This window comes from Panthera uncia (assembly GCF_023721935.1).
Source record: "Panthera uncia isolate 11264 chromosome C1 unlocalized genomic scaffold, Puncia_PCG_1.0 HiC_scaffold_4, whole genome shotgun sequence".
NCBI classification, from domain to species: Eukaryota; Metazoa; Chordata; class Mammalia; order Carnivora; family Felidae; genus Panthera; species Panthera uncia.
The window spans coordinates 78131051-78146167 of NW_026057585.1; the positions used below are offsets into that span (position 1 = coordinate 78131051).

General features: G+C 38.8%; 2 protein-coding genes across 7 annotated transcripts in view; one reads left to right on the top strand and one right to left on the bottom strand.

Moving 5' to 3' along the window:
• The window catches only part of ZMYM4 (zinc finger MYM-type containing 4), a 145359-nt gene extending 131290 nt beyond the window's left edge, over positions 1–14069 (bottom strand). The window contains exon 1 of one of the 6 annotated variants that reach the window (XM_049618724.1): positions 13788–14069. Coding sequence is in view for 2 of the 6 variants with exons in the window: in XM_049618719.1 (XP_049474676.1) it covers positions 13779–13826 (48 nt within the window). In the remaining 4 variants the exon portion in view is untranslated. The other 5 variants (XM_049618720.1, XM_049618719.1, XM_049618721.1 and 2 more) reach the window with 5 other exon arrangements.
• Positions 5496–8327, top strand: LOC125913567 (40S ribosomal protein S20-like). The gene is given in 3 exon segments (XM_049618757.1): positions 5496–7511; positions 7513–7738; positions 8184–8327. Coding segments are annotated over 3 exon segments (396 nt in total). The 5' UTR covers positions 5496–7485.
• Positions 14070–15117: the final 1048 nt, after the last annotated feature.

Genomic DNA, 15117 nt, shown 5'->3' on the forward strand with positions numbered 1-15117 from the left:
TGTACAGTCTTCTGTCTGGCATGAAAAAGACAATGGTAATAGTTGCACAACACTATTAAAATGTACTTAATGCCATTCAAATATACACTTCTAATAAAAATTTAAGGTAACTTTTAATATAATAATTTTTTAAAAGAATTGAAATGCAAACCTTAAAGACCTTGCTGCAGGCTGAACTGTGGCCCCCAAAGATATGTCCTCCCAGACATTCAGAATGTGAGCTTTCTGGAATAACCTTTGCAGATGTAATTAGTATAAGGATCTTGAAATGAAATGACCCTGAATTAGGGTGGGCCATAAATCCAATGAAGACTGTCCTTAAAAGAGACAGAAACACAGAAAGAAGGCCATGTGAAGGCGGAAGTAAAGAGAGGAGTTAATGCTGCCACAAATTAAGGAGTACCTTGGCACAAAAACAGACACATAGACCAATGGAATAGAATAGAAACCCCAGAACTAAACCCACAAACGTATGGCCAACTAATCTTTGACAAAGCAGGAAAGAACATCCAATGGAAAAAAGACAGTCTCTTTAACAAATGGTGCTGGGAGAACTGGACAGCAACATGCAGAAGGTTGAAACTAGACCACTTTCTCACACCATTCACAAAAACAAACTCAAAATGGATAAAGGACCTGAATGTGAGACAGGAAACCATCAAAACCTTAGAGGAGAAAGCAGGAAAAGACCTCTCTGACCTCAGCCGTAGCAATCTCTTACTCGACACATCCCCAAAGGCAAGGGAATTAAAAGCAAAAGTGAATTACTGGGACCTTATGAAGATAAAAAGCTTCTGCACAGCAAAGGAAACAACCAACAAAACTAAAAGGCAACCAACGGAATGGGAAAAGATATTTGCAAATGACATATCGGACAAAGGGCTAGTATCCAAAATCTATAAAGAGCTCACCAAACTCCACACCCGAAAAACAAATAACCCAGTGAAGAAATGGGCAGAAAACATGAATAGACACTTCTCTAAAGAAGACATCCGGATGGCCAACAGGCACATGAAAAGATGTTCAATGTCGCTCCTTATCAGGGAAATACAAACCAAAACCACACTCAGATATCACCTCACGCCAGTCAGAGTGGCCAAAATGAACAAATCAGGAGACTATAGATGCTGGAGAGGATGTGGAGAAACGGGAACCCTCTTGCACTGTTGGTGGGAATGCAAATTGGTGCAGCCACTCTGGAAAGCAGTGTGGAGGTTCCTCAGAAAATTAAAAATAGACCTACCCTATGACCCAGCAATAGCACTGCTAGGAATTTATCCAAGGGATACAGGAGTACTGATGCATAGGGGCACTTGTACCCCAATGTTTATAGCAGCACTCTCAACAATAGCCAAATTATGGAAAGAGCCTAAATGTCCATCAACTGATGAATGGATAAAGAAATTGTGGGGGCGCCTGGGTGGCTCAGTCGGTTAAGCGTCCAACTTCGGCTGAGGTCATGATCTCACGGTCCGTGAGTTCGAGCCCCGCGTCGGGCTCTGTGCTGACAGCTCAGAGCCTGGAGCCCGTTTCGGATTCTGTGTCTCCCTCTCTCTCTGACCCTCCCCCATTCATGCTCTGTCTCTCTCCGTCTCAAAAATAAATAAACGTTAAAAAAAAAAAAAAGAAAAAAAAAAAAGAAATTGTGGTTTATATACACAATGGAACACTACGTGGCAATGAGAAAGAATGAAATATGGCCTTTTGTAGCAACGTGGATGGAACTGGAGAGTGTGATGCTAAGTGAAATAAGCCATACAGAGAAAGACAGATACCATATGGTTTCACTCCTTCTGTGGATCCTGAGAAACTTAACAGAAACCCATGGGGGAGGGGAAGGGAAAAAAAAAAAAAAAGAGGTTAGAGTGGGAGAGAGCCAAAGCATAAGAGACTGTTAAAAACTGAGAACGAACTGAGGGTTGATGGGGGGTGGGAGGGAGGGGAGGGTGGGTGATGGGTATTGAGGAGGGCACCTTTTGGGATGAGCACTGGGTGTTGTATGGAAACCAATTTGACAATAAATTTCATATATTAAAAAACAAAAACAAAAACAAATTAAGGAGTACCTAAGGCCACCAGAAGCAGGAAGAGACAAAGAAGGTTCTTCTCTAGAGCCTTCAGAGAGAGGATGGCCCTGCTGACCCCTTGATTTTGGACTTCTAGCCTCCAGAACTATAAAAGAATAAATTTGTTGTTTTAAGCCACCAAGTTTGTGGTGATTTCTTACGGCAAACCTAGGAAACTTATATATATTTTAGTATAGCGAAGTGGTATGTTGCTGTAATAAATATCTAAATACGTGCAAACAGTTTTGGAATTGGATAACGGACAGATGCTGGATGAATTTTAAGAAGCATGATAGAAAAAAAATCTAGATTACCTTCAAGAGATGGTTGGTACAAACATGGATACAAAAGGCAGTTCTATCAAACCCACAATGAGACACCACCTCATACCTTTCAGAATGGCTAACATTAACAACTCAGGCAACAACAGGTGCTGGCGAGGATGCAGACAAAGAGTATCTCTTTTGCACTGCTGGTGGGAATGCAATTGGTGCAGTCACTCTAGAAAACAGTATGGAGGTTCCTCAAAAAATTAAAAATAGAACTACTCTACGACCCAGCAATTGCACTACCAGGTGTATTCAAGGGAAACAGGTGTGCTCTTTCAAAGGGGCACATGCACTCCAATGTTTATAGGAGCACTATCGACAACAGCCAAAGTATGAAAAGAGCCCAAATGTCCATCAACTGATGAATGGATAAAGAAGATGTGGAGAACATATATACACACAATGGAGTATTACTCAGCAATCAAAAAGAATGAAATCTTGCCATTTGCAACTACGTGGATGGAACTGTAGGGTATTATGGTAAGAGAAATTAGTCAGAGAAAGACAAATACCATATGACTTCACTCATATGAGTAATTTAAGAGACAAAACAGATGAACATAAGGGAAGGGAAGCAAAAATAATATAAAAACACATAGGGGGACAAAACATAAAAGACTCTTAAATACAGAGGACAGAGGGTTGCTGGAGTGATTGTGGGAGGGGGGATGGTCTAAATGGGTAAGGGGCAAAAAGGCACCTACTCCTGAAATCATTGTTGCACCATATGGTAACTAACTTGGATGTAAATTAAACAATAAATAAATTGTAAAAAATAAAAATAAAAAAATAAAATAAAGGCAGTTCTGGTGAAGGTTCAGAAGAAAGTGAGGAACAGAGAAGAAAAAGCTTATAACATCTTAAAGAATAGGTATACCATAAACAAAATGTTGGGGAAAATATGAATGTTAAAGGTGCTTCTGGTGAGATCTCAAAAGGAAATGAAGAATATGTTATTGGGAACTAGAAAGTGATCTTTGTTATAAAATAGCAGAAAACTCGACTGAATTGTGTTCTACTATTGGATAGGAGGCACAACTTGGAAGCGATGAACTTATTTATTTACTAAGGAGATTTCTAAGCAAAGCATTGAAAGCGCAACCTGGTTTCTTCTTGTTGCTAAGAGTAAAAAACGAGGGAAAAGAGATAAACTGAGGAAATATTAAGCAAAAAGGAAGTAACTCTTGATGGTCTGGGAGATTCTCAGCCCATCCAGATGGCAGAGGATGATAAAATTAGGGAATTCACTATTATAAAAATGTGCTCTCTAAAGAAAGGGCCAAGGGTATGGCTGGACAACTACTAGCTGAAGATATCAGATATATGACTCATAGGTCCAATCTACCACCTCAATTTAAGTCAGGAATACAAATGGGGTTATCAAAGATTTATGAAGAACCTTCTTGTCTAATTGTGTGGATCCCCTTTACACACAGAGAAGACTCACAAGGTTTGTGAACATATTATACCAACAAAAACACTGCCAGCCTATACTTCAAAGAACAGAAACTAGACAAAAATTTTAAAAAGCTGTCTGACTTCTGGAATTCTATGGTCAAGAAAAAGCTAGTAAAGCTACTCATGTGTGAACTTGTGCTACCCTTCAAGAAAAAGAAAGGTACACAGAAGTGGAAACCAGAGAAGTAGGCTCAAAGCAAGAGTCTACAGTGTCTCCATAAACCCAGAGGGCAGGGGATCAAGCCACAGAGAATTATTCTCAGGCCTTGAAATCTAATAAAACTGGTCCTGCTGGGTTTTGAACTTGACTGGGGCAAGTGATCCCTTTATTCCTTCCATTTCCTTCCTTTTGGAATGGGAATGTCTACCCTATGTCTGTCTCACAATTGTTATGTTAGAAGCAAAACATTTGTTTTCTGGTTTCGCAGGGCCACAGATAAAGAGGAATTTTACCCCAGATGGAATCACACTCATACCTCATGCAGATGATTTAGATGCTGAGATTTGGCTGGTCTGAGCTAACGATATTTAGAAGAGATTTATTAAGTCTTAAGAATTCATGTTGTAATGGGTTGAAACTTTGGGGAATGATGAGATAGGGATGAATGTTTTTTGCATATGGGATGGTTAAGTTGCATATGGGATGGTCTTGAAGGACAAGAGGGGGGACTGTAGTGACGTGAATTGTGACCCCTAAAATATATGTGCACCCAGAACCTCAGATAGTGAGCAGAACAGGTTTTTGCATATGTAATTAAGGTAAAGATCTTGAAATGAGATCATCCTGGGTTAGGATGGACCCTAAATCCAATAAACAGTATCCTTAGAAAAGACAGAACACACAGAGAATGACAGGTGAAGAGGGAGGTGGACTGGAATCATACTGCCACAAATCAAGGAACACAAATCAATCCACCAGAAGCTTCCAGAATTCTTCCAAAAGCTGGAAGTGAGAAAGGATTCTTCCCTAGAGTCTTCAAAGAGAACATGGCCTTGCTGACACTCTGACTTCAGACATCTAGCCTCCAGAACTGAGAGAGAATAAAATTTCTGCCATTTTAAGCCACCAAGTTGGTAATAATTTGTTATGGCAGCCTTAGGATACCATTACAAATAGTCATTAATAAAATATATACCAAATTTAAACATCAAAAAGAATACTGACCACAGTAAATTTAAATATATTAAATATATTAAAATCCATGTGTTCATAATGATATCACCTCTCAAGTCTCACCTTTAGGATTTGTAGGGACATCAATTCATTCTTCTGAAAGTTGGCAAATAAAGGGGAAAAAAAATAAGCATTTACTCTGTGCTTTTCCTGTATAAATATTATAAGGTAACCAAATAATGGTTATTTGGTGAATAATAACCAAATTATTGGTTGAAGGAATTCAACCAATGAAGGAATTCTTTATGGAAAAATTCCAGTGAATAAATACAGAAGAAATGATTTTAAAAAAAAAAAATCATTCCTCAAAGGAAATCATGGATCTAGGCAACAATCATCTATGGCTGACAAATTCATTAGGTGAAAGGTTAAGAAGTTGTAATGTTTGGACTCCACTGACAGAAAGAATGTAAACGGATCAATATTAGTACCACTAAAGTGTGACAACCATTTAGATGCCTCCTAGAATGATGTAACCATCTAACAGGGTGACTATATATCCTAATTTGTCCAGGATACTCCCTGTTTATGGCTATTGTCCCACTATAATTATAAAACAGCACACCCTTTATTTCTAAAACTTATTGGAAATAAATTATATAATTACTCTATGAATTTTTCTTTCCAAAAAAACTGAATCTAAATCTAATAAAGCTCTACCAATTCAAGTTCTCAATTCTGGCTACAGACTGAATCACTTGGGAAAATTTTTTAAAATATTGATGCCTAGAATCCACCCATGAATTCTGATTTAATTCATCTGAGATGTAACCTGAGAATCAGGGTATTTAAAAGCTCTCCAGGTAATTCTCAAGTTTCAGCCAAAGTTGAGAACTACTGCTCCATATGTAACTACTAATTTGTGGGAAATATGAAGGGTAATTGAACATGTTAAGACACCACAAGAATTCAAGCAGCCAAATCCAGAATGTGGGAAATTCTCCTGAACAAATGACCTAGTTTTTACAACAAAGAAATAGCATGGGGAAAAGTTCAGGGTGTATACAGTAGGGAGGAAGATGGTTGAAGTTAAGAGAAATTTAAGAGGCAGATAAACCAAATAAAATGGTAAATCTTATATGGATAGTGATTTAAAAACAAACCAACTATAAGAAAACATTTAGAGAATCAAAGAAATCTGAACAGACTGGATTAAGGAACTCTTAACTTTACTAGGTATGGTAGTATTGGAGTTGTTTCATGTTAAATTCTTACTTATTAAATATACATACGTAAGTATGTATAGATTAAACGATGTGATTCTTGAGATTTCTTTAAAAATATTTCAACTAGGGCACCTGGGTGGCTCAGTCAGTTAAGCATCTGACTCTTGATTTCAGCTCAGGTCATGATCTCACAGTTCATGGGTTTAAGCCCAACACAGGGCTCTGCACTGACAGTGTAGAGCCTGCTTGGGATTCTCTCTCTCCCCTCTCTCTCTGCCCCTACCCTGCTCTCTCACAAAATGAATAAATTTGAAAAATTAAAATATTAAAAATAATTTTTAAAAATTTAATAAAAATTAAATAAAATTATCTCAATAAAAAAAGAGGCAGGGGCACATGGGTGGCTCAGTCAGTTTAGCAACCAACTTCAGCTCAGTTAATGATCTCACGGTTCATGAGACCCTCTGTCCCCCTCTCTCTGCTCTTCCCCCATTTATGCTTTCTCTCTCTCAAAAATACACATTAAAAAAAAAGTTGGATGACACAGGAATAGCAAAATGTTGATAACTGTTCAGTTGTCAAAGCTGAGTAATAGGAATATGGGGTTTCATTGTACCAATCTATATTTTATATTCTATATTAATATCAAATTATGAAACAGAATAAAAGGGTTTTGTTTTTGTTTTTTGTTTGGTTTTTTGTTTTGTTTTGTTTTGGTTTTTTTGCCTATAAATGTGCAGTATGCATGTGAGGTCATATATATGTGTGTGTGTGTATATACATATATGTGTGTATACATGTATGTGTATATATATATGTATATGTGTGTATATATATATAACTTAAAACATTTCAAACCAACACGTTGAGAGATGTAAAGAAAGATAAACACATATGATCCTTGGCCTCCAAGAGTATTGGGTAGTCCATGTTCGATAGAAAAGGGTTGCTCAGGTACTATCTTTGGTCAAGGGAAGGTAGATAACTTAAGCTTCCAGGAGGCCAGAAAAATAATAAGAATGAAATTAAAATACTACTATGCATATTCCCTAAGTATAAATGTGTGTGGGTGTTATTATCCCAATATTGCTCAACACCAGAGATTGTACCATAACCTGACTTTGAGAAGCCCATGCTCTATTAGATTGAGGCATATGAAAATGCATTTTTGGCTCTTTGAGAAAGACATGGTCACAGCTACAACGGAGCTCCAGGCACCCAGCTCCTGTTCCTGACTCACCACTGCTCACTTCTGCCCAAGAACAAGTCAGTCAGGAAGCTACGCCACAGCCATGGCTTTTCAAGACACCGGGAAGACACGTGGAACCAGAAGTGGCAATTCACTGAATCAGAATCACTCTAACCAGCTGCAATGTAAAATCTTTGGAGAAGGTATGTGCTGACTTGATTAGAGGTGCAAAGGAAAAGAATCTAAAAGTGAAAGGACAAGTTTGGATGCCTACCAAGACCCTGAGAATCACTACAAGAAAAACTCTTTGTAGTAAAGGTTCTAAGACTTGTGTCTGGGAGCGCCTGGGTGGCTCAGTCAGTTGAGCATCCAACTTCGGCTCAGGTCATGATCTCACAGCTCGTGAGTTGGAGCCCGTCATCGGGCTCTGTGCTGACAGCTCAGAGCCTGGAGCCTGCTTCTGCTTCTGTGTCTCCCTCTTTCTCTGCCCCTAACCCACTCACATTCTGTCTCTGTCTCTCTCAAAAATAAACAAACATTGGGGCGCCTGGGTGGCTTGGTCGGTTAAGCATCTGACTTCGGCTCAGGTCATGATCTCACGGTCCGTGAGTTCGAGCCCCGCGTCGGGCTCTGTGCTGACAGCTCAGAGCCTGGAGCCTGTTTCAGATTCTGTGTCTCCCTCTCTCTCTGCTCCTCCCCTGTTCATGCTCTGTCTCTCTCTGTCTCAAAAATGAATAAACGTTAAAAAAAAATTTTTTTTAATAAATAAAATAAAATAAACAAACATCAAAAAAAAAAAAGACTTGTGTCTGTTTTCAAATGAGGATCCACAAGCGACTCACTGATTTGCACACAGTGCTTCTGAGATTATTAAAGCAGATTAAGATTACTTGCATCAGTATTAAACCAGGTGGTGAGGTTGAAGTCACCATTGTACATGCTTAAATCAACCTTTTTAATAAAGTGATTATTCGTTGTTTGAAAAAAAAAAAAAAAAGAAAATGTGTTTTTGTAAGTCAAGTGGTCAAATATTAGCAATTTCATATAGTTCAACCTAATACTATAATGCTCTCCTTTCTCTTTCCTTTACTAAAATAATTACATAGTTAATGCACAGTAAAATAATCAGAATATTTAAAGGAAATGTTATTCTTCTTTAAAGAGTGGTTGATCTAATGTAGAATTCAAAAATATCCACTAAATACCATAGAAATTGCAATTTTACATTTATCTCCTTATACTGTCTTTAGCAAATAAGAAAATAAGTCCATATTAAAAGGAAGCACAAACTTTAAAATATATCATAGTTTTAAAATATTTAGTGTCTACTTTATTAAACTTGTGAGTTGTGAAGATATGTTTTAAGGTTACCTCAAACTGGAATGTATTTCGATGCTTCCTGAGAAGTAGTTTATACATCAATTTAAATATAATTCAATTGATTTTAATCATCAAAAATTCCACATAATGAATTCGGGACCTAGACCATTTTACACATATTATTATATACATGTATTCTATGTTACATATATTACATTTAATTAGTGGACATATTAACTCTTACATGTTGTTATAATAAATTCTAACCTAAACTTTATCAAACAGTATAATTTTTCACGTAGTATTTGATACTGGTTTAACTTATTATATTAGGACCCTGAGCAAAAAAACCCCAGAAAACAAAAAACTCCTCTTTGCCCCAGTTTCTTCATTTATAAAATGGGACAGTAACAGTGACCACTGTTTATGGAATTGGAATTGATAAGGACTGGAGGATATATTACATATAAAATAATCAGAATAATGACTAGAACTTAAATGTCTATAAATATCAAGTATTATTTATAGAAACCTCTGCTAGTTATAAGATGGGCACTGTGAAAACAATTCACTAGATTGGGCTCTTCAAATGCTCTCTATACAGAACCAATGCATTCTTCAAGCAGATGCTTTACATTCTGGACACATGAACTGCAAATATTTTTAATAATATGTACCGCTGTGATTTTTTTCTTTTAATGTTTATTTATTTTTGACAAAGAGAGCAAGCAAGCAAGTGCAAGCGGGAAAAGGGGCAGAGATGGAGGGAAACAGAGAATCCAAAGCATGCGCCGTGCTGAGAGCAAAGAGCCCGACATGGGGCTCAAACCCACAAACTGGGAGTTCATGACTTGAACCAAAGTCAGACGCTTAACTGACTGAGCCACCAGGCTCTCCTGTGACATCATGCTTTTGTGCTTTTAAGTAAAACATTTAGCAAAAAGACAAAAGATAAAAAGTTCATCAAGGAACTAAGAAGGATCAACCTTTTGCAATTATTGCAAATATTTAATAAAATATTAAAATAACAGAAATCCAAAACAAAACTCCATAATCCCATCACGTGATAAAATCAATGTTTTCATTTGTTCATATTATTTTCTATTCCTTGTCTATACACATGTTCAGTGTTTACATATTTACAATAATAATATGGATAACATTTTACAGTCTACATTTTCACTTAATATTATACCATGAGTATTTTCCATTTTGCAAAAGTCTTCCCCTATTCTCCCTTTCCCTTATCTCAAACCTTGAAGATAATCAACGGTAACATGTAGCCTGAAATGTATCCTCCACAACTTTCTCCAAGTTCATACATATATACACATATATGTAGGGAGGGGAAAATGGTCAGTTTTTACAAAAATTGAAGCATACTACTTCTACATATGTTTATCTTTAAGTATACCAAACATATACGTCCCAAATTTAATATACAGAGAAGTTTAAGAACGGATACAACTTACTAGACCACTTAATAACGTATACATTTACAAAAATCATCATTCTGTATGCAAACTCTGAAAAGATATAGCGGGGCACCTGGGTGGCTCAGTCAGTTGAACATCCGACTTCAGCTCAGGTCATGATCTCACAGCTTGTGAGTTCAAGCCCCGCAACCCCTGCGACGGGCTCTGTGCTGACAGCTCAGAGCCTGGAGCCTGCTTCTGATTCTGTCTCCCTCTCTCTCTGCCCCTCCCCCACTCACACTCCGTCTCTCTCCTTCAAGATAAACATAAAAAAAAAAAAGATACAGGGATTTCACAAAAAAAATATGGCCACCAGATTTAGATTGCCTGCTTCATAGGTTTACTATAATAGCCACATATAAAATAATTCCACTATTTACAACAAACCTACCTAATGAATTTTAAAACTTATTTAAGAAAATAAAAATTTTGCAATCTTAAAAAAAATTCATAAACATTATCTCAAAAATATCCTAACTTTAAAATGAGAAAGAGTGTATGTGTATATAATACTGGCCATCATGTGAACTTGTTCTTAGCACAGATGATAGATGGATATAGTGCTGACACACCCACATACTCAGCTTCCCCAAGTTCACAAATTGAGAGACTGGCATTCCAATATAGTCAGAATACAATCAAATCAACCTTATCTAATGAATACCTATTGTTCTAATTGCCCACAAGCATAAAAGACACCAGGCAGGCCTACACAAAACTTAAGGTTGTTTACACTCTTCCATCTAACCAAAATCCCGAACAATCAGAAGATCCCTAAATCTGGATCCATGAGAGAATTTCTGAGTATAAAGATGGTATGAAACATTTACAAAAGCTTCCAAAATTACAAAACAGATAACTTGGTACCCACACCATACACACTGTACTATAACAACTGAACTTTCTTACCAAAAACCAAGTCTTTTGAGTTCTATTATGTGGAAGTCTTAGGTGTTGGAGATGCAAAATGCTGTACAATGGGCCCTCCTCTAAAGGAGTTGGCAATTTAGCAGGAGAGCCAGAATGTATTATTCTAGCTGATCATAAATACCATAGCATAATGCATAGCATAAGGTACATCAACTAACATAGGTGCTCAACAACTTGTGACTTAGGATTATAAAAGTCAAAGCAGTATCATAAATATAATACCATGTCATATCAATGCAATTTGAGATGAAATAACCTAAATTTATTACTTAGGCCTGTGCAATTTTTTTAGCTACCTCAAAGCAAACAACCAAATTATTTAAAAAGATCTTGTACTTTTGCACATAGTCCTCACTAACCTGTTTAGAATATACATATGGAATCCATATGGAGTTTAGCATACACCAAAAAGTGAGTGAAAAAAAAAAAAGTGCATATACCATGTGTACAGTTCGGGATAACCCTACTGAACATTTTGTTTTGATATCAAAACAAAATGGATGGGCACCTGGCCGGCTCAGTCGGTAGAGCATGTGACTCTTGATCTCAAGGGCCATGATTTTGAGCCCCACATTGGGTGTAGAGATTACTTAAAAAAAAAAAAAAAAAATTAAATAACAACTTTAAAATGGATTATGGAATCTAAAAAATAATGAATGTAACCTTCCTCCACAATGAAATTGGTAAAATAATGGTAAAACCTGCGGAAGCGCTACATATATGACATATTAAAAAATAATAATTTAGATTACCACCAGTGCAGCACCGTTTAAGTGTATTAGAAGAGCAAGAAGTATTTAAAATCCAGTTGAAATTGTTACCAAAGCGCGCAGATGTTTTTCTAGAACATTCCATCTTATAAGGTGAATGACAACAGCAATAATAGCAACTGGATTCAGCAATCTCCTTGAAAGAACATTACACAACTAAAGTAATTTACCCTATATATTTTAATGGTGGATCACATGCCATCTGCCTTCACTCAAATATGAGGATCGACTTTAAAATTGACTCACAACTGGAAGAGTAATTTAAGATTTCAAGACATGCATTCCATACCCAATATTTCCATTAAACGTACTACTTGGTACACTATCATTATACAGCTTAACTTGTTCTCTAGCTATGACTAATTATTGCATGAAGAGCTAAACTTTTATAAACCTAAGACTGTCAACATTAAATTTTAATTACTCCAAATACGACAATGAAATGCATTAAAATAGCTGATATAAAGATAAAGGACTAAATAGATGAATAAATATGTAATAAAACCAGTAAAATGTCAATAGAACAATCTAAGTAGTGGGTATATGAAGGCCACCTGTAAATTTTTTCAATTTTGCTGTGTAGTTGAAAATATTTCCTGATAAATTGTTGGAAAAAAACTATTCGACACTTGTTTGGCTATTTATAATTTAAGCTTTTAAGGAAAGAAACATAGATTGGCAACCTACACAAGTACTGTAGTTGGGAAAAACCTGAATTCAAATCCAAACTCAACCTCTTAAATAGCTATCTGATCTTAATTACTTAACCTCTCTATATATCTCTATAAGCCTATATTTCCTCACCTGCAAAATGGGTTTTACATAGCTAATGGAAAGGTAAATTCTTCCTAAAAAGCACAATGCCAGACACATAGTAAGCACTCAAATGACTATCCCTAATATCATCAAGAGATTGCTAACTCTGCTAAATCAAAAAAGGCACTATCAGTAAAAATCTAGTAATTTTTTACGTAATTAACACTAATTTGATCATTTTGTGATCATTCCCAAAAGCAAGATTCCTGATAAGAAACGTACTGCTCAACATGCTAAGGGGGGGGGGGGGGGGGGAGGAAGTAAAAAAAAAAAATCTGAAAAATATTGCTCAATCGATAGTACAGTATTGTTCTCCGTCTGAAAAAAAAAAAACATTCAGAATTAAATAAGAAAAGTTTCAAGACAAACTTTAAAAGCACTCAACAACTCCTATGCAGAACTGGCTTCACCTCTGCAGGTTGGTTGGATGCATTCCTGTTATGACAAAACTTGTCATACTCTTCCACGTTCCTAATTGTTGGTAAAGAGGCTAGACTAGAACATGACATTTAGAGTTGCCAAAATCTTTCTCCTAAATCAGGACATGCCAACGACCCCACTTCTTCACAGGTAGGAGCACCACCTCCACCTTAGTCTTGATAACGGTTATGGGGGGGGGGGGGGAGGAGGGGAAAGGAGGCAGGAGCATGAATTCGCGACGGTGTTACTGAAGAACCCTCCAGGTTATTCCTCTTGAGACCCGTCCACGACTTATTCCCGCCACCACCACCCCCACCTGACCTCTCCCAGTTAAACTTCCAGACTCTGATTTACTAAAGATGCACTTAACAATCTGACACCTTCCCTCCCCTGGCCCAGATAAGCCACCCCCAATGCAGGAAAAATAAAAAAAGCAAACAACCCCCCGCCCCTCCCCCTCCTAACCAGCAGCAAATCTTTGTCCCACCTGCCGAAGGACCACTCTCCAGCGCGCTCCAGACCCAAGGTTGCCTTAGTCCTGCCCGCAGCCTCTCTCCAACGGGGCCTCCGCGACCCCTCCACGAGCCTGCGCTTGGCCCATTCCCGGCCCCGGGACGCGGCTCCCGCCCCGCCCCCCGCCGCCCGCCGCCCGAGTTCTGCCTCACCTCACCTACCCTCTTTCGGGGGCCGGACTCCACCTCTCTCTCCGCCATGTTGGGCCCCGCTCGGAACCGCTGCGGCTCCCGGCGCGGTGGCGGCGGAACCTCTCGGGCCCCCGGCCCCCGCCCACACTGCAGGCACGGCCGCCTCGCGGCAGCTTCCCCGGACCCAACCGGGCCCGGCGCTGAGAGTGGGGAGGGGGCGGATGCCGCGCGCCGGGTCTGAGATCCTGAGATCCCACGGGTGCGCGCGTGGGCGGTAGGGCCTGCCCGGGAAAAGGGGGGGCCGGGACTCGGGGGGTTAATGGCCTCCAAGGGGCCCCGTGAGTAGGATTATTTTCTCTCAGAGAAATTCCTCCGCCTGCGGTTTCTTAAAGGGATCACCAAACCAGCCCCTTGCGCGCGCCCCAGTTGCGCAGGCGCACCTTAAGCCCCTCCTTCCTTTCCCACCAAGCCCCCGGTCCTGAGCGTGCGCTGTGAGTGGCCAAGGGTAGGCCAAATCCTGCAAGTCTCTTTGCTGCCAGCAGCTGCTCCCACCACTCAACTATGGCCGCTGCCTTAAAGGGACCATGATGCAGTGATGAAGGAGGAATGAAAGAAATTAATGAAAGGACTGTCTGGAGAATTGGGTGAAATGTCAGTGAGGGGTCCAGATCACCATCTTACACCTGACTGCGGAGATACCATTGTATAGGGGAAATGATGGTGAACTGAAGTTCCCAGTGGACCTCTGAACATGAAGAATCCCAACCAATGAGGAAACAAGCCAGTCATCCCAAAGAGACCCAGCTTTCCTTCCTTTAGACAGCCAGATCTGAAGCCCAGAGCATAGACTATTAAGGGCCAACTCTGACAGCCTAACCTCAAAATTAGATCCTATAGTGATTTTGAAGACCGAACCAACAACTGGAGATAATTTCCTCTATAGTAATTTGTCCTTAGAATATCTAAATCGAGAAGGATCTCAGAAAGCATCTACTCCAATACTCCCAATAGTAAAATAGCAGCCTAGTCCAGAAAGTAATTTGCCCCAAGGCACCTAAATGCTGGTGTGAAATTAGAATCAAGATTTGAGTGACAGCCTCCCAGGCTTTTCAATGCACCAAACTTGTTTTCAAAGCAAAAGATAAATCAGCTTTCATCTAGAAGATCAGAAATGAAAGTTCATGATGTTTCAAGAATACTGTAATTCTTCTCTGAAGATGGGTGATGATTTGCAGGTATTGTATGTCCTCATTCACCTCCATTGAAGGAGCTTTGAGGATCTGACTTAAAGGGTGCTCATCTTATTTCCAAGCAGAAAGCTGTGAAGTAGATTTGGGTCTATCTTGCCCTAAAACAGAAA